This window comes from Podarcis bocagei (assembly GCF_964188305.1).
Source record: "Podarcis bocagei genome assembly, chromosome: 15".
In the NCBI taxonomy this organism is placed as follows: Eukaryota; Metazoa; Chordata; class Lepidosauria; order Squamata; family Lacertidae; genus Podarcis; species Podarcis bocagei.
The window spans coordinates 2,092,332-2,116,806 of NC_138141.1; the positions used below are offsets into that span (position 1 = coordinate 2,092,332).

Consider the following 24,475-nt stretch of genomic DNA (forward strand, 5'->3'; position numbering starts at 1 on the left):
TGAAATGGAATACACAAGATGAAACAGTTAAATTGGCTATGATTAAATGGGCACAGGACATTGGTCATAACATTATGTTTGCTGACTGGGAATGGTTGTGGAACACCGGTATAAAATTTACGGCATGTAATGCCTTAAAGGAAAATATTATGAAAATGATTTACAGGTGGTACATGACCCCAGTCAAGCTAGCAAAAATTTACCATTTGCCCGACAATAAGTGTTGGAAGTGTAAAGAAACCGAAGGTACCTTCTTTCACCTTTGGTGGACGTGCCCGAAGATTAAGGCTTTCTGGGAAATGATATATAATGAAATGAAACAGGTACTTAAATGTACTTTCCCAAAAAAACCAGAAGCCTTTCTCTTGGGCATAGTCGGCCAATCGGTGTCAAAGAAAGATAGAATTTTCTTTATGTATGCTACGACAGCAGCAAGAATACTCATCGCAAAGTATTGGAAGACACAAGACCTACCCACCGTGGAAGAGTGGCAGATGAAAGTGATGGACTATATGACATTGGCTGAGATGACTGGCAGAATCCGTGACCAGAGGAAAGAGACGGCGGAAGAGGACTGGAAGAAATTTAAAATCTATCTTAAGAACTATTATAAAATTGAGGAATGCTAAAATGTTGAAGTGTTGAGAGAAAAAGGGATACAGTGACATAAGTTTAAGTCAAAGAAAAGATTAAGAGAACACATATTTGACAAAAACTGTTTAGAAGTTGCTGAAATAATTTAGTAAATTGGGATGCAGAAAGGGGAGGTATGGGGAAGTCCGAGAAAGGAGGGTTATGGAAAAAAGGTCATGAAATTATACATGTTTGTTTGTCTTTTTATTTGTTTGTACTGTTTAAAAAATGTTGTAAAACCAATAAATTTTTTTATAAAAAAATAATAATAAAAACAAAATATTGTCGAAACCTCCAAGGTTGTTTCTTTTCAGTGGCATTGACATGGGTATCCAGTGCAGCTCTAAGTAACCATCCCATCAGCACAAGGATTTATACTTAATGAGATGTTCCTCTCTTTCTTCCCTGCTATGCTCCCTAAATCTGTTTTGGGGTCCTCCTCAACCCTCAGGAGCAGATTTGGGAAAGTGCATGTGGAAATGAGTGGGAAATGTCCCATTGTAGAGTCATAAATCCTTGCATTGATAGGATAGTTACTTAGCACTGCATTGGATACAAGACTATTATTATGCATGTGTGTTTGTGTCAGACCCCTCTAATCACTGCCTCATTGGCAGCCCCCCCCCCCATGGAACGCCCTCCCATCAGATGTCAAGGAGATAAACAACTACATAACTTTTAGAAGATATCTCAAGGCAGCCCTGTATCAGGAAGGGTTTTTTTTAATGTTTGATGATTTATTATGTTTTTATATGTGCTTGAAGCCACCCAGAGTGGCTGGGGGATAATAGTAATAATCATCATCATCATCATCATCATCCTTGGATCCAGTAAGTGTTAAAAGCTGTTCAAGCATTCTGATTCTGGGAAATAGCCGTGCTAAATTCCTGGTGTGGTGATGGGGGATTAAGGGGCTCAGTTTGAGACAACAAATGGGTGAGGCCTTCTCCCTCAACAGAAAAAGCCAGAATTGAGAGCAGAGCTTGCAGTGATGTGACCTAGAGCAAGCTAGAGAGAGTGAGAGCGCGTGCAACATTAGATTTCTGTTTGAATCCAAGGCTACAGCTAGGGGAAAAACAAGACTCATTTGTGAACCCCTCAGTTGCAGGATCAGGTTGTATATCTACAAGTAAATCATATATCATAAAGATACCAGTGTCTTCACTGTGCCTCATTTCCTAAAGAAAACATGGTAAGTGCCTGGAACTACTGGAATCTCGCACCGCTAGAAGATTGGGGTGGCGTGCAACGCCAAATATTGCACTATTGCTAGCAAATATCTGTAAAAGTAGTAACTATTAAGTCTAAAATGTCATGTATGTTACTGGCTGACATTGGATTTTTGACAACACATTCTGCTTACTACCTCGGTCTTGTATACTTTTAGTGCATTTCTAATACAAGTGCTGATGTCATAGCTGAAACTGAACTTTACAAATAAGCGTCCTGTTTTGTGTAAAATTTATTTCCCTAAAGATTGCAGATATGGCCTGGCTATGCAGCCAGTATCCGGAGAACAGACGGGGGACTATTCCTGTTGGCTGATGTTGTACACAAGGTTGTTCGGAATGATTCTGTCCTGGATTTCATGTGAGTTAGAACTCTGAATGACATTTTGAATATTGGGAAGCATTGCATGAAATTGGGCTACTCAGTATCTCAAAGCCAAGCAGTCAAAATATTCCTGAAATAAGTCCATGAGAGAAACTCTCAATGTGTATACTTGCACTGGTTTGGTCCCAATGGAACTACGACAATGAGATAACCGGATTTCAGTCTCTGTTTCATGAATCTTCTTCTGGTCAGCCCCAAAAGGGGCTCTAAATTATATATAACATGCTTATAAGAACCTCATTCAATATAAGCCTCATACAATGACAACAATTCTTAACATAATAAAAACTCAATGCATTACACTTGTATACAGTGGTAGCTCGCAAGACGAAAAACGCGCAAGACGAAAGAGTTTTCCGTTTTTCGAGTCGTTCCGCAAGACGAATTTCCCTATGGGCTTGCTTCGCAAGACGAAACGTCTTGCGAGTTCTTGCGAGTTTGTTTCCTTTTTCTTAAAGCCGCTAAGCCGTTAATAGCCTCTAAGCCGCTAATAGCCGTGCTTCTCAAGACGAAAAAACCGCAAGACGAAGAGACTCGCGGAACGGATTAATTTCGTCTTGCGAGGCACCACTGTACATATGTTAGTGTTATGGATTGTAATCTGCCAACCAGTAGTGTAAGGTGAGATGTCGGATGCAGCTGCCAGGAGCTGGATTCTAGACCTACTACGCTGCTTTTTCACCTACATGCATATATACATACATGAATAGGCTCTCCTCCAATCAAGAATTCCATTTCAGATGTCACACCAAACAGTCCTATTCTATCTGTGAGATAACGTATGTGTGAGATTATGTATCTGCAACAAACCTCTTTGGAGAGGTTGATTATTACAAATGTGTAAGAACCATCATAGTATGAATATGCTTTGCTACTATAAGGAACTGGTTTCAGTCACGTCTGTAAAATATATAAAGTTTTCATTTAATAATTATACTTGTCTATAGCAGTTTCAAGTTTTCAGAGAGTTTCACATGTGTTATCCAGTTGTAAACCTTACAATACATCGTTATGGTCTCATAATGCACCTGGGGGGATTCGGAGAGAGTACAGTAGCTTGCTGAAGGCCACCTCACAGGTTTGTGATAGAAGTGAGATTCAAGCTCAGTACAGCAGGCTCACAACTTGTGCACATTCAGCTTTACATGTGTGGCACAAACAAATTTTTAATGGAAAGGGTGTGGGATTCCAGGGAAAATAACTTTGGCAGTCCCACTCCACTGAACCCAATGCATTTTGGCTATATGCAGTTTTGGCTTTAGGTGCAATCCCCGGAACATAACCTTTATGTAAGTTGCGGGTTTACCATACTTCAGCTGCAGTTCTTCACCAGCTCCAGATATGTCAGCTCAAAGTGCGTTCCTTTTCCCAAAGGCATGCAATTTACCTACAGAGTCGAGAGAACTTCCAAGATGAGTGTACAAAACAGCTAATTGGCAACATTATAATTACCCGTTACAACAACAACACTTACCGTATTGATGACATTGACTGGAACAAGACACCAAAGGACAGTTTTACCATGTCTGATGGACAGGAGATCACCTTCATAGACTATTACAGGTAAGAGGTGCTGCTTAAACACTTGAAGTGTTAGCAGGAAACGACAAACATCTGTTGTCTTCATTTTACATGATTCGTGTTCCTTTCCTCTGGCTTAATGACAATTATTTTTAGTTTGTTATTTTTGTAACTTACATTTGGTAGCTACAAATGAACCTATTGCTCTTTAATCTGCATAATATTCCTCTTCCAGTAAAAACTATGGAATAACCATCAGGGAAGTCGACCAGCCACTTCTGATTCACAGACCCAATGAAAGAAAGAATCCTTCAGGGAAGGTGAGTTGTTGACCTTGCACTAATGGCAGTTCAAGTGCCAATGTCATGGGACAACAAAGTTTTCTATCTGCAGTTCTCAGAAGTAGGTCATGTGATAACTAGCTTATACAGGGAAGGACTTTCAATAGTTTGAGAGGTGTTTAGACTCCGCTCAGGTTGTCAAAGGGAAGTAAACCCAACCCTTACTAACATATTACCTGGTTGTTACTATACCATTTCTGATAATGCTTGTCATTTGTAACCTAAATCAAATTCTCCCCTGAGCCATTAAATTTAACTGTTGCTTTGGGAGCTATCAAATTCTTTGAGAATTAAAATAGGGAAATAGTGATTTAGCTCTGTATGTATAAGATACCTAATCTGCCATTCACCATAAAGCCCAGGGCAGTTACACCAGTTTAATCATACAATTAAAAAGAGGTAAAACTGATTATACATTTTTAAAAAGAAATCAATTTCAACAGAAAGCAACACAGTATGTTAAACCTATCCTGTAACCAGCAGCCTTCTCTTCACAACTTTACAATCTGACTGGGTTTTGCATGCTGTACTAATATTCATTGTCTCTAATTATCCTGCAGCTGCAAAAGGGTGAAATCCTCCTGCTGCCAGAGGTCACCTTCCTGACTGGAATTCCTGAGAAAATGAAGAAAGACTTCAGAGTCATGAAGGTGGTTTGAGATTATTTGCTGCAATTGAATAGAATTGAATTTTTTTGCAAGTCTCCAATTTCTTACTTCAAAAAGCTTACCCAGAAACCAAGTTTTAGGGCATAATCTGATATTTTGTTCAGTGTCCCAAAGCATAGTGTTCAGAGCTCTTCTATTCTGCATTAGCAGAAGCCAGAGTTCTGTGTGCCTACTTTTTTCATTTGATGATGGATAGAGATTGGACTCTAGCAAGATCATAGAATCATAGAGTTGGAATAGACCACAAGGGCCATTGAGTCCAACCCCCTGCCAAGCAGGAAACACCATCAGAGCACTCCTGACATATGGTTGTCAAGCCTCTGCTTAAAGACCTCCAAAGTAGGAGACTCCACCACACTCCTTGGCAGCAAATTCCACTGTCAAACAGCTCTTACTGTCAGGAAGTTCTTCCTAATGTTTAGGTGGAATCTTCTTTCTTGTAGTTTGGATCCATTGCTCCGTGTCCGCTTCTCTGGAGCAGCAGAAAACAACCTTTCTCCCTCCTCTATATGACATCCTTTTATATATTTGAACATGGCTATCATATCACCCCTTAACCTCCTCTTCTCCAGGCTAAACACGCCCAGCTCCTTTAGCTGTTCCTCATAAGGCATCGTTTCCAGGCCTTTGACCATTTTGGTTGCTCTCCTCTGGACACGTTCCAGTTTGTCAGTGTCCTTCTTGAACTGTGGTGCCCAGAACTGGACACAGTACTCTAGGTGAGGTCTGACCAGAGCAGAATACAGTGGCACTATTACTTCCCTTGATCTAGATGCTATACTCCTATTGATGCAGCCCAGAAGATGGCAGGAGGTTGGGCATTTGATGACCAGAATTTTTGGCTTGGCTAACAGAGCCAAAACAATTGTAGATCACTTTGCTAAGTTAACCAATTGGTGGTGGTTATTTTCTCTGCAGATACATTATTTGATTATTTTTATTTATTTAACAAAATTTATATACCACTTGATTGTAATAAAACCTCTAAGTCAGACCTTTCCAAACTTTTTTTGTTGGTGACACACTTTTTAGACACGCATTATTTCACGACACAGTAATTCAGTTTTACTAGCAAGCCAGAGGTTTAACTAACCCCTTTCTAGCCCCGGGACGAACATGGGGAGCGCTCGAATGACACATCTACACACTGCAACTGACACACTAACGTGTTGCAACAAACAGTTTGGAAAGCTCTGCTCCTTTTATTTTATTTTTTATTTTGACAAAGTAATAATAATAAATAAATAAAATGTAAATAAAAATGTGCACCCCACTGCTGAGACCATTCCATTGTAACTATCCAGCCTCCTAAAATTTCAACACCTCTTGCGATGGTTTGACCCCTTTCCATTTTAACAGTGCAAATTATACAATACCTTCCATATTTCCTCAAAATAATTTCTCCTGCATATTCCCCATCTCACCTTAATAGCACATGTTAATTTATCATTAATGGCTATATCCCACACCTCTTTATACCATTCTTCCATTTTCTATTCTGCTTGTACTTCCACAATAATATATTAAAACTTGACTTTCGTCTGATCCTAGCGAGATGATGGAGCCCATGAATCTGATGGAATGGGATTAGGTGGGGTGAATAAACTTAATTTACAAGATAGAATTATTGATTGAATGTGGGAGCAAGTTTACAAGGGAAGTAGATGTGTATGGGCTGCTACAGTTGGGGTTGCACCTTTAAACATCAGTTTGTCAGCTTGAGTGGAGTTCTGAATAAAGCACTGCTTTTGGGTGTCCTCTTGGCAGCAATGGCCAAGAGTGCATTTTACCACTTGTTCTTTTGGCTCAGCTATGCCCTTTTTGTGGAGAAAGCAGACATGGTCATGTTGGTGGCCTGGAGGCTGCATGCAGACCTCATTTTACATGCCCCGCCCCCGAAGCTGCCTCTTTCATTTCATCACAGTTCATTCCTTTGTTCCTTCTTTACAATCTGATTTTTCTTTATTTTTTTAGTGTCTCCCCATCTTTCTATGTAGCCTCAGAAAGCTATATTTGAAAGGGTAGCATTAAAAAGGGGGGGGAATGTATGGATTGTTTGCTTTTTCCTGTTTGTATGGTTCTAGGGACGCGGGTGGCGCTGTGGGTAAAACCTCAGTGCCTAGGACTTGCCGATCGCATGGTCGGCGGTTCGAATCCCCGCGGCGGGGTGCGCTCCCCCCATTTGGTCCCAGCGCCTGCCAACCTAGCAGTTCGAAAGCACCCCCGGGTGCAAGTAGATAAATAGGGACCGCCTACCAGTGGGAAGGTAAACGGCATTCCGTGTGCTGCGCTGGCTCGCCAGATGCAGCTTGTCACGCTGGCCACGTGACCTGGAAGTGTCTCCAGACAGCGCTGGCTCCCGGCCTATAGAGTGAGATGAGCGCACAACCCTAGAGTCTGTCAAGACTGGCCTGTACGGGCAGGGGTACCTTTACCTTTACCTTACCTTATGGTTTGGGGAGGAAGAGAATTTCCCCCTGCAATCTGTCTGAGAACAAGTTTAATAGGCCTGCTCTACGTATGTGGTGCACACTAAAGTCAGAAAGGAATTACATTCATCTGTTCTCTAGAACAGAGCAATATTAGTTTTTGTACTAAAAAAATAATAATTCTCTGTACACTTACTTGAGAGTAACCCCACCAGACTTGACAGAGCTTACATCTTTATAGACCTGCATAGGATTGGGAATTCTAATCTAATAAAATTATGGTGAAAATTGAAGCAAGGCAGTTTGTGTTCCTGATTTAGTTAACCCACAGCAGTTTTTTCCTGTGGCTTGGCCCCTCATTGGCTCCAGCTCTGCCCACTACCAGCTTGTCTGCCAACAGATTATTGCCCACGAGAATACAACTCTCAACAGAAAACAGGTTGCCCACTTTTTCTTTTAACTGATAAAAGTTGCTGGTTTGCTGGATAGTGTAATAGCTTCTCTTGACATTCCTTCACAACCTTCTTCTTCGTCCTCCTGCTGCTGCAGGATCGTGTCCCAGTCTGTCCGAGGTTCTGTTCCTGGCACTCATCTGCTATAAATCTTCATCTTCATGAATAAAATAATTTTGTAGTTAAGGGCATGCGAAAAAAGACTGTGTATGGTTTACTTGTCCTACAAGGTATCCCCCCCCCCCCGCATTATTTGAAGCTTTTTGTTGAATCAGAACTTTCAGTGCAGGTGGGTTGTGACTTCTAATCTGAATATAGCTTCATTAAATGGTTCAAAATTACTTACATGAGGTACGTCTTGTACTGATGAAAAAAAGTAACGCAAAAGCTCAGAAGGCGAAGAACCACCGTCTTCCAAGCAGTTGATTTGCCTAAATCTCTTTAAAATACATGGTGAAGCACATGCAGATATACAAATTTCATTTTTCCCCTCCCCACCTACCACTTTGGTCCCTCTTATTAGGACCTTAGCCAGCAGATCAACCTGAGCCCTAAACAGCACTACCTAAGTTTGAGACAGCTTCTGAGCAGAATTGAGAAGAATGAGACTGCCCACAATGAATTGTCAAGATGGGGACTTCATTTGGACAATGATGTGCATAAGGTATTTGAATCAAGGAGGAGCCTCTGTCTTTACGTTAGTCTTGTCTGATGACGTCATTCTGAATTCTGATTCAAACATGACCTCCATAGCAACTGGTCTGCTTTTAGAAGAAATATAATTATGTGTTAAATATATTTAACAATTGGATACCCTTTTCAGGTTATCAGTAACTTCAGCCTTGATATGGTTTAGAAAAGCGTAGAACATTTTTTCTACAGGTTCCAATAAACAATAAGTTTGGCATTTATTTACTATTTATTTCATAAAATTTATACACTGCTTGAGTGTAAAAAACAGCAACCTAAAAATAGTTTACAAAATGATAAAACAAATAAAATCAAGACAAATTTACAGCCATATTTTAAAAACATATAGTAGTTAAAATACCAATGGATTAAAATTACCTGAACTTTCTAAGTATCTGGGTAGGCTTGTCTAAATTCGAATGTTTTTAGCAAATGCTGAGAAGAATACAGTGAAGGCCCCTGCTTGGTCTCAAGAGGCAGGGAGTTCCAAAGTGGAGGTGCTGCCACACTAAATGACCGACTTCTGACATAGGCGCAATGGATATTACATGGTACTTGTAGTAGTGCCTCTTCTCCCAATCAAATCAACTGAGTGGGCACATGTGGGGTAAGGGATCTTGTAGGTAAACTGGTCCTAAGCTGTTAAGAGCTTCATATACTAATAGTAGCACCTTGAACTTGGTCCTGTAGCAAATGGGCAACCAGTGCCGATCTCTGAACACAGGCGTTAGATGCTGACAAGGCCTCCCTCCTGTCAGCATTTGTGCTGCAGCATTCTGCACCAACTGCAGCCTCCAGATCAAGCCCAAGGGAAGCCCCACATAGAGCGCATTGCAGTAATCCAGTCTTGCAGTAACCAACACAGGAACTTCCTTGGCAGAGCTTTCCCAGTCCATGAATGGCCATAGCTGTCAAACCAGTTGGTAAAAGGCTATCTGAGCTTCCAGTGACAGAGCTGGATCCCCAAACTTCACCCCCAAACTGTGAATCTGCTCCTTCAGGGGGAGTGGTGTCTCATCCAGGGTAGGCAGCTGACCAGTAGACATTGAGCTACTCACCCCACGGTGCTTCCGTCTTGCCAGGATTCAAGCTTGGCTTGCTTTTCCTCATCCATTTCACCACTGCATCCATGCAGTGGCTCGGGGAATTGCACTGCCTCTCCTGATTCACATGTTTTGGAGAAATGGAGCTGAATATCATCAGCATACTGGTGGCACCTCACCTCCAAACGCCTAATGATCCCTCCCAATGGCTTCATGTAGATATTAAATAGCACTGGGCATAAGCAAGTCCCCCGCAGCACCCATAATGTAGCCATTCTCCCAATGCTACTCCCTGGACTCACTTTTGAAGGTAGGATTGGAACCACTGTAAAACAGTGCCCTGAATCTTCATTCCCCAGAGCCAGTCCAGGACAATTATCATGGCTGATGGTATCAAAAGCTGACAAGAGTTCAAAAGCAGGAGTAAAGTTGCACTCCCCCTGTCCCGCTCCTCAAAAGGTCATCCATCAGAGCAACCACGGCTGACTCAGTTCCATGGCCAGGCTTGAACTCAGATTGAATGGTTTTAATAATCTCTGTTCTCCAAGAATCCCTGCGGCTGCCCCGCCATGACCTACCCCAGAAAGCCTCTCAGTGCAGTAGGAACCACTACCTCACCCAGCGAAGTGTTAAGCAACCTCTGGACCCAGTAGGGGTCAAGGGAGCACATGGTCAGATGGGAGCAATTGTGTCAATCACCTGCTTCATCTTGCCATTGCATAGGGAGACCAAGGCTTCAACAGGATCACCCGTTTTCTCCACTGGGAAATCCCCTGGAGCATTCAGGGACACATGAAGTTCCTTAAGTCTTTGAGGGCAGGCCATCCAAATGGGTCCACACCTCTTAAACAGGGGATTTGCCACTATCAGTCAGGCTTAACCAGATAATGGTCTGACCATGATCTTCAGTCTGTCCCTCATGTTACTTGCCCATGAAACATTTTCTCTTTATGTATATTGCTGCAGATGGTGTATTCATACTTCTAGAGAAAGTTATCCTAGTTACAGATAAATTCTTCAGGTTGCAAAACTCTGTTGGTTGCAATCTTTAAAACACAATAAAAAGAAAACATTTAAGTTGTGGCATAGTTCTTAATTATCAGCTGGATAGCTTGGTTGGTTAGAGCTTGGTGCAGCTGATAAGGCCAAGGTTGCAGGTTCGATCCCCGTCTGGGACAGCTGCCTGTTCCTGCACTGTAGGAGGTTGGATTAGAGGATCCTCAGGGTCCCTTTCTATTCTATGATAAAGAAGAACAAGCCAGTTAACACACAAATAGTTTAATGATAATTAGAGTTCAAATAATAGTTACAGCTTAAAATATTCTGCAAAAAAGTTTACAAATGCTGCGTTGTTCACTATGGAGTGAACCCTATGCTTCTGGAAGCCGTCAAGAGTGGTGGTAATTAGAAGGCCCCTAGTTTCAGTAGCCATTTTGCTCACAGGCCACCAATCCTGGTGGAAGGCATCGTAGGCAGCTCATAAAAATCTCTGGCTAGTGATCTGTCTCTGCACTTGCATCACCACCATGACACAATTTAGGGGAGAAGCTACCCTGGGCATCATTTTCTACCTAGACAAATGGCTGACCATTACCTGAAGCAAAATTAAAAAATTCCTTCCAGTAGCACCTTAGAGACCAACTAAGTTTGTTATTGGTATGAGCTTTCGTGTGCATGCACACTTCTTCAGTGTGTGCGTACACACTTAAACGTAGCTGTTTAAGTGTATGGGGAATCTAATATTTTGGGGTTGTTGTTCATTGTTGAAGAGATTCAAGCTTTTGTGTGACTAACCTAAGCAGAAATATGCTATCCTTCAACCTATTTGTTTCCCTGGTCCTGCTTCCCTCTTATGGAATCTTCTGTACTAGACAAAAGGACGTATTCTCCCCATGGAAAGAATCAACCTGAAGAATACCTCCTTCAATACATCAGAAGACCTAAACTGGTCCAAAGAAGTAGTCAGAGAGGCCTGCATCTCTGCAGTAAGTTTGATCTCAGACACTGACAAAATTCCACACTGATATAGTAGATCCCACATTCTTCTCTGTTTCCCAGATTGCCTTCTAGAATATTTGAAAGAACACCTTCCTCTGGACCAGAGATGATTTTGGGTTAATGAACTAGAACAGAGGTTTTCAACCTTTTTCAGTCCACAGCTCCCTTGACCAACTACATTCTTTCTGCAGCTCCCCTAAGGAGAAACGTGCTCTGAGCCTCAGAAGCCCACACCTTGCCTACAGAGCTGGCAGCCCCTCACCCCTTTTTGAACACCCTCCCTTGTGTAGTGTTCTCTCGGCCTCCTCTTCCCTCCCCCCTCTCCTTGGGAATCCTCTGGGCAGCTGCTGCAGCTGCCCCTGGTCTGTGAGGCCCCTCCCCCCACCCCCAATAGAGGTGCCACCTCATACTGCCCCACAGGGGCCTGGGAAGAAGATGCCCCAGCATTAGTGGCCTAATGGAGACTGCCAAAGGTGAATGTGAGGCCTTGGAAGTACTCACTTTGGTAGGAAGCAGTGGCAGCAGCAGGTATCTCTGGGCTTGCATGGCGGAAAGGCTTCCTGTCAGTGCCAGATACTCAGCTCCCAGGAAGGCATTGCACTCAGCAAGCACAAGAAAGGCTAGCACGGTGCCTGCCTGCCCAGCCTCCCCACTTGTCCGTCCGTTCCCAACAACAAGGGTTGGTGGACTAGCTGGCTTGGCTCCCTCATCCACTTGCTTCTTTACATCAAGGCCACCTCAGCTCCTGGCAACCAGTACCCCTGGCCAGCCCCAGAGGCACCATTCGCCTGGGGAGCTTGTAGCCAGGGCCACTGCAAGAAACAGCTGCACAAGCCTTTGGAATGCAGAGACGTGAGAGGGCATCAGAGGAGGGAGGGAAGGAAAGAGGGACCCCTGAGCATCATTCAAGGTGCCCCAGGGTGCCATGGCACACTGGTTGAAAACCACTGAACTAGAAGGATTACCAGTTGCCTGAAAATGCCCTCTTCAACTGACATTCAGAGGAGAGACTAGCTCATGTTCACCCCAAGGAGCTGTGAATCCACATACAGTGGTACCTCTGGTTGCGAACGGGATCCGTTCTGGAGGCCTGTTTGCAACACGAAAAGAGCACAACCTGAAGCGCCATATCTGTGCAGGTGCTCAGTGCAATTTGGCACTTGTGTGCATGCACGAAGCACGATTTAGTGCTTCTGTGTGAGCAGTGAAACCCGGAAGTAACCCTTTCCAGTACTTCCAGGTCGCCGCGGGACGTAACATGAAAGAATGTAACATGAAGCAAACGTAGCATGAGGTATGACTGCCCTAGTGAGACGGTTAACACAGCTATCTTTATTTTTACATGACAGATCTGAAATGGTTGGCATCCTTCTGTCTCAGGAGATAATGGAGGAGTGCGTTTTTGGTGATGAAGTCAAACTATTGGAAGGTTACAGCGCCTACTGTGGCTGTAGAAACCGATATGGGATAGACGTGTTTTGTTGCATCTGGGGCCGATGAAGGCATCCGGTTATGCGGTTGCAGATGCACCATGGCATTTTTTCTTCTCCGCATTCCTCCCTGCAGTCATTCCCATTGTTTCTGCCACTGGAAGAATGTCCCCCTCAATGGTGAGAGGGAGGCGTTTTGGCACATGGCATTATTGCTTGGCTTTCCTGACCCCTGCTGGAGAAGCCAAGCAGCAACGCTTTGTGGAATGCCTGACTCCCACCGAGTTTGGGGAGAGCCAGTGTTTTCCAGTGGTGGAAGTGTGTGGAGAGGGGCATGGTATGACGGTGGAAATGGTGGGGATGTAGGAGGGGGGCAGGAGGCAGCAATTGCCATTTTGCCTTGGGTGGCAAAATGGGGTCAGCCACCCTCTCTCCGAGCAGAAATCTACCAATTTTTCCATCTGTCTTTCTACTTATAGAGCAGGAAATATGGGTGGACTTCCTTGGCATGAGATGGAGAAGAAGATTCCTGCCTACCATTGTTTGGGGTCTGTTTAGTGATAGAAGTGAATAGTTGAACCTAGTAGTGATAAGATCATAAGAGGTTTTGTGAGTAGTCTGTATCAATCTTTTTGAGTTGGAAGAGGCTGCACTACGTATGCTGACTTCAGTTCTCTTCTTAGATTCCAGTTCATTACTGGGCACTGTTTTATCCGAAGCGGACAATAGAGCAAGCACGTGAACTGGTCAGCATGATGCAGAAGATCTCTGGCTCACTTGGTATCCAGATAACTCCACCTGCTTGGAATGAATTGAAGGATGACCGAATAGAGACTTACGCCAGAGCTCTCAAATCACTACTAAATAGTGAGGTATTTTCATAACGGAGTTTTGAGTATTGAAACTTTCTAGTTGGTATTGCTGAAATAGCAACAAAGGGCATTTTATTGTAGATATAGTAGTGGGCATCTAATGAGTAGAAGTATTAATGGTTGTAGGTGCAGTTCTGTGCATCTCGTGTCTTCTACATTTCACTGAAGCCTTATGGGAAACAATAATTGGCTAAAACTGCCAGCTTAAATATAATGAAGTTTGCTGGGTTGCTCTGTAATAGACAACAAATGTCTCCATAATATCCTGTCACCCGAAGTATAAATTGACCTGGCATTTATCCAATTAACTTCTATATAATAAGCTTCTTTAGCATTCCAGGTTTTCTAGTAGCCTGAATATGATGGGAAAGGGTGTGGTTTCATGGTCTAGTCAACATTCTACAGGAGACAGATGTTATTGGGGGTTGTTGAGGTGTTTTGTTTTTATTTTGATTATGTATTTTGAAGTTTTGTATTCTGATTTTATCCTGTGAACCTGAAAACTGCAAGTATAGTGTGGTATACAAACCTGCAGGTATAGGGTGGTATACAAATTTGATTATTATTAATAACAAGGGCAGAATTATATATTATGAACACAGCAGTCTGCTGATGAAATCTTCATGTCAAGTTCTCTGCCTTCTTGTTGGAGTGATGCAAAACACTCCAGTGCCCAATGTTAGGAGGTTTCCTGCCTGTCACCAGCAGCGGTAGCAGCCTGTGATGAGGCAAGCTGAAAGTGATCATAACATTGGGAAGAACTCTGCATGGAGAGGCTGTTTTTCTAGTAGTACCATGTTGGGTGTATTTATATTAATCCAAAATTGCCAGGTAAAATTGATACTGAGCCCCAACATGGGGGAAGCAAACTCTTATCAGTTTTTTTGTGGGATTGGGCAACCACTTTCATCTCTTCGGAAAGAGGGGATAATTCATTGCTTTGCTTTAAATTGGCTTTTATAACTTCATTGCACAATCACATCTGGCTACATGGCATAGTAATGTCTTCACACTGATTTGGCTGGAAAGAAACAGTCCTGGTTGAGTAAAAGTGAAGCAGCTGATGAGAGGGTTAATGCATAGTTAAGCATTGTAGGTTTGGGAAAAATATTTAGAGCACCCTGAAAATCCATTTTTTTATACTGTAAACACTCAATTGTGAACATGATGTCAAAATCCTAGGTTAGACTATTATGGGTATTTTATTTGCCCATAGGGATGCGGGTGGCAGTGGGTTAAGCCACAGAGCCTAGGACTTGCTGATCAGAAGGTCGGCGGTTCAAATCCCCGCGACGGAGTGAGCTTCCGTTACTCGGTCCCTGCTTCTGCCAGCCTAGCAGTTCGAAAGCACGTCAAAGTGCAAGTAGATAAATAGGTACCGCTCCGGCGGGAAGGTAAAGGGCGTTTCCGTGCGCTGCTCTGGTTCGCCAGAATGCTGGCCACATGACCCAGAAGCTGTACGCCGGCTCCCTCGGCCAATAAAGCGAGATGAGCGCCGCAACCCCAGAGTCGTCCACAACTGGTCAGGGGTCCCTTTATCTTTACCTTTATTTTCCATAAAGTCATAGCCAGCTTGAAAACTGTGAATGCTCATGTTCTTTGATGAAATTTTGTGCTGCATAAATATCATTAAACGTTGGTCAATATAGCAGTCAGCCTGCTGTTTCACAGCTTGTACAGTTAGAACATGATTATGCAACTAGAGTATTTCCTGTAAACAATTTTAGCTCTTTCATTATTTATTTTATTTACTGCTTTTATATCCCACTTTTTTTCTCTAAAAAGCCCAATGTGGTGTGCATGGTTCTACCTCTCCTCATTTAACCCCTACAACAACTTTGTGAGAAAATTAGGCTGAGAGGCAGGGACTGGCCCAAGGTCACCCAGTGAACTTCATGGCCAAGTGGGGCTTTGAACCCTGAGCTCCCAGGTCCTAGTCCAACATACTAACCACTACACCATACTAGCTCTGATACAGTTCCCCATGATTATAGCATTTAATGTTCTAGTGTTTGATGTGGTAATATTATTCTTTTGTAAGTCTAACCAGTAGCCCCTCCCCCTCCCATTTTTTAAAGGAAACTCTACAGTTGGTAGTTTGCATTATCACTGGGACTAAAGATGACTTGTATGGGGCCATTAAAAAATTGTGCTGTATACAATCTCCGATACCTTCTCAGGTAAGTCAAATAGTTGACGGCATAATTCTTATGCTGATAATGCTTTGGGCACCCATGCCTACCTGAAGGCTTGCATGAACATCAGATGTGCATCCAGAATCCACCCAACTCCTGGGTCTGCATATGCCTGGAAGGAGGGCAACTGGAGGGCCCCTTGTGGACTTTGTTTGCACAATCTATGAAAGATTCTTGTATTCCCATATAGTACCTTTCTTTAGGAATATTCCTATCTTTCTTCATGCTGTACTGCTTTTTCATAAACGGGAAACTTTTTGTGCAGTACTGCCCCGGATTGGATACAAAGCGTTGCCCATTGAGACTGCTAAGCAACAATATTCACATAAAATAGGATGCTTCTGTGTAGTTTTCCATCAAGTTTTATTTCATATTTTCCCCACTTAACCTGCAACAACTCTAAAAGGAGCAGAGGAAAGAAGAAATATAAATGTTTTGGTTTAGAGTATGTTAAGGACTGCCTTCTTCCATATGTTTAGGGAGGTTTTTAATGTTTGATCTTTTATCATGTTTTTAGTGTTCTGTTGGGAGCTGCCCAGAGTAGCTGGGGAGGCCCGGCCAGATGGGTGGGGTATAAGTGATAAATTATTATAATATTATTATTATGTTTATCCCCACATGCTCTGTGCAGCATCTGAGGGCTTGTTCCAGATTGCCACAGCTGTGCAAGGTGTCACGGACAGTGATGAGGAGCAAGACCTTCATGTTGGTTCCCATCTTGTGAAATGCTATTCCATATGAAAACCACCAAGAACAGACATTGTATTTTTTTTTTTAAAAAAAGATGTTTATTGAGAATTTTAAAGTTACAAAGAAAGAAGAAAGAATAGACAAGAGAAGGAGAAGAAGAGATAAAGAAGTAGATAAACATAACAATTAAACAATACAGATCAATAAAAACCAAAGTCAAAAAAAGTAACAAAACACACAATACATCTAAATCAAAAAACAAAAATAAACAAACAATTAAAAAACAAGTCTAATATTCCCATATCCTTAATTTTCATTAACTTATTTCAACGACCTCCTCACACCTCCCTTTTTTTGTATTCTAGTTGTTAATTATCTCAGCAAATCCTTTCCATCTTTCACAATATTTTGTCATTTAAATTACCTTAATCTATTTTAACCTTATCTTACCTAAAAAACTCTAAAACTTGAAACTTATATATACCAAATTCTTTTAACCATAACATATTCTTTCATAATTCTTTTTGACATTTCTGCTAAGGCCAAATAATTTCATTCCAACATTTTTCTAATACTCATTAATTTTACAATACTTTTCTAAATAAATTTTGAAACTTTCTTCCAATCTTCATCCATCGTCTCTTCTTCCTGGTCTCGGGTTTTGTCAGTCCTTTCTCGTCTATCTAGTCCATCAACCTGGTGCTCTTATGTCCGAGGCTCTTAAATCTTTTCCATGTCCCTTCTGCAGGTCTTGTTTATACCTGCCCTTTACTTCATCTTTTGTTGATCTTTTTCTTGTTTTCTTTCCTTTCTCATTGGGGGGTAGGTCTCGGGAGGACTCCAATCCAAAAGTATCTCCATCTCTCCTCAGCAGATCAGCCCATTCCCCACAGTCCCATTCCCCACAGTCAACACTGTAATCCAAAAAATATTTAAAAGCATGTTTCAAAGTCTTTCCAAAATTAAGAGCCCTCACAACTCCAGACCCCCCCTGGTCCACTCCAGATTCGAACTTCAAGAACAGCGGCTTATACTCCTGCAAGGCCTCGGATCTCTCCATTTGTGTTATTTGAGGTTCAACAACAACCTCCATTTTCTTCTGCCCTTGCGCTTGCCCTATCAAAACTGATTCCTGAGCTGGTTCCTGAATGGTTTCTATATGGGTATTCGCCGTTTGTCCAAAGTTTTTAACTGCAACAGTCATCAAATCCATCTTCTCATGCATCTGCTCCAGCAAGGCACTTGTCTTGCAAAAAGCAAGCACCAAGACTTCTTGTAAACACATTTTTTCCCCCAAGGTTAGAGTCTGGTCTCACGATCCTAATCATACAGCTGTGAGGTCCCCAGATCAGCTCCGGCAACAAATTAAAAAGCTCCCTCTAGAGGATACAATTTCTATTTGTATCCATCTTTTAAAAGCAGGACCAACAAGGAAAAATTACTTTCACTTTTCAAATACTTTGTTTCTTTTGATTGCAAGAAGCAGCATTGGAATCAATATATTTCTCTTTTCTTTTTTTTTTACTATCTGTCAAAAGACGTTCCGTTCACAGTCGATGAGCTTTCCCCATAAATTTCTGTCTCTGACACCCCGTTCCCAGGTTTGAGACGGTGGAAATTTTATCTTTCTTTACTCTCTCTCCTGCAGGCTTAAACAGTCAAAAATCCCCCTCTTTTCTCCTGCTTCCAAGAGGGGTTTTGGTGGTGATGAATGAAGGAAATTTAGAACTTTATTTATTTTATTTTTTTATAGAATTTTTATTGGTTTTACAAAATTTTTTAAAGACAAACAAACACCTAAAAAACAACAACATACAAACACGTATAATTTCATAACACTTTTTCATAAACCTCTTTTCCGGGACTCCCCCATACCCCCCCTTTCTGCATCCCAATATCCATAATTTTTTAGCAACTTCTAAATATTCCTTTCCAACCTCTGTCGTCTTAATCTTTTCTATAATCTGATCTTATATCACTGTATCCCTTTTTTTCCTGAAAACCTCAACATTCTAGCATTCATCAAGTTTATAATAGTCCTTAAGATAGCTTTTAAATTTTCTCCATTCTTCTTCCGCCGTCTCGTTTCCCTGATCACGGATTCTGCCTGTCATCTCAGCCAGTGTCATATAGTCCACCACCTTCATCTGCCATTCTTCCAGAGTGGGTAGATCTTGTGTCTTCCAATACTTTGCGATAAGTATTCTTGCTGCTGTTGTAGCATACATAAAGAAAGTTCTATCCCTCTTTGACACCAATTGGCCGACAATGCCCAAGAGAAAGGCCTCTGGTTTTTTAGGGAAAGTACATTTAAGTACCTTTTTCATTTCATTATAAATCATTTCCCAGAAGGCCTTAATCTTCGGGCATGTCCACCAAAGGTGATAAAAGGTACCTTCAGTCTCTTTACATTTCCAACACTTATTATCAGGCAAATGATAAATTTTTGCCAGCTTGACTGGGGTCATGTACCACCTGTAAACCATTTTCATAATGTTTTCCTTTAAGGCATTACATGCCGTGAATTTAATACCGGTGTTCCACAACCATTCCCAGTCAGCAAACATAATGTTATGACCAATGTCCTGTGCCCACTTAATCATAGCCGATTTAACTGTTTCGTCCTGTGTATTCCATTTCAGCAGCAAGTTATACATTCTTGATAAGTTCTTAGTATTGGGCTCTAACAGTTCAGTCTCTAATTTTGATTTTTCCACCTGAAAGCCAATTTTCCTATCCTGTTTGAAAAACTCCATTATTTGATGATATTGAAACCAATTTTGTACTTTATGTTTCATTTTCTCATGACTTTGTAATTTCAATTTACCTCCCTCCTGTTCCAAAATTTCCCAATACTTCGGCCATCCGACCTCCATATTGAGTTTCTTCACTGCCTTAGCCTCCACTGGAGACACCCATCTGGGGGTTTTGTTTTCCAACAGATCTTTATATCTTATCCAAACATTAAACAATGCTTTTCTAACAATATGATTTTTAAAGGCCCTACGCAGCTTAATTTTATCATACCATAGATATGCGTGCCAACCAAATGCATTATTGAAACCTTCCAAATCCAAAATGTCTGTGTTCTCGAGGAGCATCCACTCTTTCAGCCAGCAAAACGCTGCTGCTTCATAGTACAATTTTAAGTCCGGCAGGGCAAAACCCCCTCTTTCTTTAGCATCTGTCAATATTTTAAATTTGATTCTGGGCTTTTTGCCCTGCCAGACAAATTTCGAGATATCTTTCTGCCACCTCTTAAAACATTCCATCTTGTCAAGAATCTGCAAGGTTTGAAACAAAAATAACATTCTAGGCAATACATTCATCTTAATCACTGCAATTCGGCCTAACATTGACAATTTCAAATTTGACCATATTTCTAGATTTTTTTTAATTTCTGACCAGCATTTTTCATAGTTGTCCTTATACAAATTCAAATTTTTTGATGTCAAATAAACCCCTAGGTATTTCACCTTCTTAACCAGTGTCAGTCCTGTCTCTTCTTGAAATTTCTCCTTCTCCGTGGCTGTTAAATTTTTTTCTAAGACTTTAGTTTTTTGTTTGTTCAGTTTGAATCCAAATTGTTGGATTATCTCCAACACCCTTTTCGTACTAGTGTCAGGCTCTTGTAGGGTCAATACTAAGTCATCTGCAAATGCCCTTAGCTTATAGTGTTTATCTCCGACCTGTACACCTTTAACCTGCTGGTCATTTCTAATCATATTCAGCAACACCTCCAGAACCGAAATAAAAAGCAGTGGGGAAATTGGGCATCCCTGTCGTGTTCCTTTTTCTATCTTAAGTTCCTCAGTTACCACATTATTTACAATTAACTTGGCTTTTTGTTCAGAGTATATCGCACCCAAACCATTCTCAAATCCTTGGCCTACCCCCATCCCATGAAGATTATTTTTCATAAAACTCCAAGAGATATTGTCAAAGGCTTTCTCCGCGTCCACAAAAATCAGAACAGCTTTAGTGTTTATATTCATCTCTAGTAGTTCTAAAATGTCTATTATATTCCTCACATTGTCTGATAAGTGCCTTCTAGGGAGAAAGCCTGCTTGGTCCTTATGAATCTTCTCCATCAAAACTCTTTTCAATCTTTTTGCCAAAATGTCTGCAAAGATTTTGTAATCCACATTAAGTAATGATATTGGGCGGTAGTTCTTCAATTGAGTCTTTTCAGTCTCTGTCTTTGGTATGAGTGAAATATACGCTTCTTTCCGCGATTCAGGTGCCTTTTTCCCCTCTAGAATCTCATTACAGACTTCTTTTAATGGTTGAATCAACCACTCCTTCAAAGATTTGTAGTATCTGGAAGTCAGTCCATCTGGTCCTGGAGATTTGCCCAGTTGCATATTCTGAATGGCAGCCTCTATCTCTTGTTCTGTTATTCTCTGATTCAGATCCGTCTTACTTTGATGAGAGATTTTTTGTAATCCATATTTGTCAAGGAATTTATCTATATCTTCCTCATTTTGCGGTCCTTGAGTATAAAGTTTTTTAAAATAACTCAAAAAGCAATTTCTAATTTCATTAGGTTTAGATATATTCTTTCCATCCACTTCTAGGCTTGTAACTGTATTTAGTTTCTGCCTTTTCTTCAATTGCCATGCCAGAAGTTTGCCACATTTATCTGCCGATTCAAATGTCTTTTGTTTCATTTGCCTTATCTTCCATTCAATCTCTTGGTTCATCAATTCCATATATTGTGCTTGATATAACTTAATCTCTCTTAAAATCTCCTGGGACTTTGGTTTTACTCTTAATTTTTTCTCTCCTTCCTTTATCTTTTCCAAAATCTTTTCCTTTTTCTCATTCTGTTTCTTCCTCTTTATTGAGTTTTGTTGAATCAAAAAGCCTCGCATCACAGCTTTGCTTGCGTCCCAGATCACTCTTTTTTCCACATCGGCCCTTAAATTTATTTCAAAATAGTCCTTTAGAGTTTTTTGGGCCTTCATAAGGATCTCCTTGTCTCGAAAGAGGGTGTCATTCATTCTCCATCTGAATTGACCAGTTGTTGTAAGTTTCATTTCCATCTTCACAGCATTATGGTCGGAGCAAGTTTTTGGGCAGATTTCTACCTTCTTAATCTTTGGAGCCATCCCACTAGTAATCCAAATTTGGTCAATTCTGGTCCAGGTCGTCATTGCTTGGGAGAAAAAGGTTCCCTCTCTCTCAAGAGGGTTCCTTGTTCTCCATATGTCTATTAAGTCCATATTTTCCGTCATTTCAAAGAAAGTCTTAGGAAGTCTCCCTTCCTTGGTAACTGTCAGTCTTTGTGCCTTGTCCATGTTAGTGGAGACCACTCCGTTCATGTCTCCCATAATTATCATATTATAATCCAGATAGTCCGTCAAAGTTTCATGAAGTTTCTTGAAGAATTCAGCTTTACCTTCATTTGGTGCATAAATTCCAACTATCAAAAATTTTTCTCCTTGTACTTGTATCTCAACTGCCAAATATCTTCCTTGTTCATCTTTAAACATCATTTTTGGGGCCCATTTCTCTTTTACATAGATCACAACTCCTCTTTTTTTGACTTTGTCTGATGAGATAAATTCTTGTCCTAATCTTTTGTTTATAAGTAATCTCCTATGAGCTCTGGTTATATGGGTTTCTTGTAGACATATCAAATCCAGTTGTTCTCTGTTCAGAATATGAAAAACTTGTCGTCTCCTCAAAGGCATATTGAGCCCATTACAATTCCAGCTAAGGAATTGCAGGGCCATCTTGTTATTTTTCTGACACTCCTCCAACAGCTCCAAGTTGTTGCTCTTCCTCTGATGGTGGTGGAATGTGTCCAAACGAAAGATTCAAAATGTCTATTGCTCTCCTCTGTTCTGCAATTGGGTCCACAGTTCCCTTCTGTAGGTCCTCTCGGTTTCTTTCCAAAAATTTCTCTTTATCTTGTATAGTCTTTATTTTCACCTTCTTCCCCTTGTAATCAAAAGACAATCCCTGTGGAAATTCCCACCTAAAGAGGATGGTATTCTTCTTTAACAGAACAACCAGATCCTTATAGAAGGTTCTCAGATCCAAGATATATTTTGGGATGTCTTTAAAAATCTGTACGGCTGAATTTCCAATTTGCAAGGCCTTTTCAAAATGTAGTCTTAATATTTTGTCTCTTTCTTCCTTGGATCTAAGGGTAATCAAACAATCCCTCGGAGTCTTTCTGTTCTGTTTTTTGCCCAGTCTAAACGCTGTTGTGATTTTAAATTCGTCTTCCTCCAAGTCTTCCCAGCAGTCAGCAAACTCTTGTGTTAAATACTCCACGAGATTGTCACCTTCGTTCTCTGGAATTAATCTCAATTTCAAATTTCTCTCTTTTCTCTGTAATTCCCACAAAGCCAGAGTTGCATCATGCTCGTGCACCTTTTTGGCAATCGGTTCTAAGTTCTCTTGAGTCTCTCCAGCAATAGCTCTAGCTTCTTCCGCAATTTTACGTGTTGCAGAATTTTCCTGGACCAATTTGTTTATAGATTCTGTGTTCAGATCTAGTCTTGCTGATAACTCTGTTAATTTTTGTGTATTTTCTGAGCTCTGCTTTGTTAGAGTCTCCAGGGATTGGTTTATCTTAAGTAAAGCTTGTGTTACAGCATCCATGGAGACAGCTGTCACTTTTTCTTGTCCTGTTATTCCTGTAGGTCCTGTAGGGGTTGCGCCTGTAATCGAGCCTCTCTTCTTTTGTTGCTGTTGCTGGTGCTGGTGCTGTTGTTGTTGTCTAGTTTTAGCTCTTGTGGCTATCTCTTCTAGTGGACCACTCATGTCCCAAGGTCGTTTCCCACGGGAACCTTTTCCCGATGGAAAATTCCACTGTCTTGAGCTATATCGGCCTTTACTTTACCCTCTAGGGGGAGCAAATCAAAATGACCAGGTACAGAGACAAAGAAAATGTCCAAATACGAAAAGTAAGAAAGGAAGTTTAAAACAAGTATATCAGGAGGCTTGTAAATATAAATTGCAGCAGTTTTCCAGTAGATACTGTCTCAGCCTACTCTGGTATACTGTAGCAAAAGAATCCAGAAACTTTGTATCACAGTGTAACCTTCACAGGAAAAAGTCAGTTCAGTGCCCTATTGTCTTATTTAGCAGTCCGTTTCAGGTTAATGAGGCAGCAGAAAATTTTTTCTTTTAAATAGATCATGCAGTTACTAATGTCTCTTTTGCCTCCCCTCTGCCCTGCTAGCTAGAGGGGAGATCTAAAGTCCAAATGTCAGATTTAATTACTCAAAGGCAATGTCTCTTGCGGATGCAGCTTTAAAGTTTCGTTGCTTTCACTTTCATGCAGTCGGGGGAAGGCAGACTTCCTTAATTTTCACCTCCCCGTTTTCAGCCAAATTTCCAGACTTTAGTTTCAAATAGACGTTCAGTCTTACTCACGGGTTTTTTTCAGTCCGAAATTTACAGGAAAGAATCGGCGCTCTCCGCTAATAGCAACGCGGCTTCACCCTGCGGGCTGGGTAGCGATTCTCAGCACCGCGCTCCCCCGATGTCGTTCCGGAGCCTTTAAAAAGGCTCTTTCTGCGGTAAAGGGGGGGCGCTCCTGGTGCCCACCGAATCTCCTCGTTCACAGGCTTCCGCGCCTGTGATTTTAGGGGTCCCCCGCTTGCCGTAGCAGGTCAGACCCGAACTCGCAGAGCAGTCCTCCTCCGGAGCTCGGAAAGAGGACCGCCATTAGCGCTGGCGCCGACCGGAAGTCCGGAAATTTAGAACTTTATATACGACTTTCCAGACTTTAGCTTACAAAGTTTTTGCTTCAATCTATTTACAAAAAAAAACGGGAGGCAGACTTCCTGTTTAGAACCTTCCCGTTTCGGTGCCAAATTGAAATATTTATTAATACTTAATCCAATTTTCCGTTCTACTCACGGGTACTTGTTTAGAGTC

General features: G+C 41.4%; 1 protein-coding gene and 1 pseudogene across 3 annotated transcripts in view; one reads left to right on the top strand and one right to left on the bottom strand.

Annotated features, from left to right (window-relative positions):
• The window catches only part of PIWIL2 (piwi like RNA-mediated gene silencing 2), a 74,762-nt gene that overhangs the window by 29,574 nt on the left and 20,713 nt on the right, over window positions 1–24,475 (top strand). For both annotated transcript variants that reach the window (XM_081171373.1, XM_081171372.1), the window contains exons 10-17: window positions 2,110–2,223; window positions 3,622–3,810; window positions 4,004–4,088; window positions 4,670–4,759; window positions 8,182–8,322; window positions 11,263–11,376; window positions 13,503–13,691; window positions 15,770–15,871. In XM_081171373.1, the coding sequence (XP_081027499.1) occupies window positions 2,110–2,223; window positions 3,622–3,810; window positions 4,004–4,088; window positions 4,670–4,759; window positions 8,182–8,322; window positions 11,263–11,376; window positions 13,503–13,691; window positions 15,770–15,871 (1,024 nt within the window). The remainder of the gene's footprint in view (window positions 1–2,109; window positions 2,224–3,621; window positions 3,811–4,003; window positions 4,089–4,669; window positions 4,760–8,181; window positions 8,323–11,262; window positions 11,377–13,502; window positions 13,692–15,769; window positions 15,872–24,475) is intronic.
• The window catches only part of LOC308573995 (tigger transposable element-derived protein 1 pseudogene), a 136,568-nt pseudogene that overhangs the window by 25,027 nt on the left and 87,066 nt on the right, over window positions 1–24,475 (bottom strand). The gene's annotated exons all lie outside the window — the stretch shown is intronic.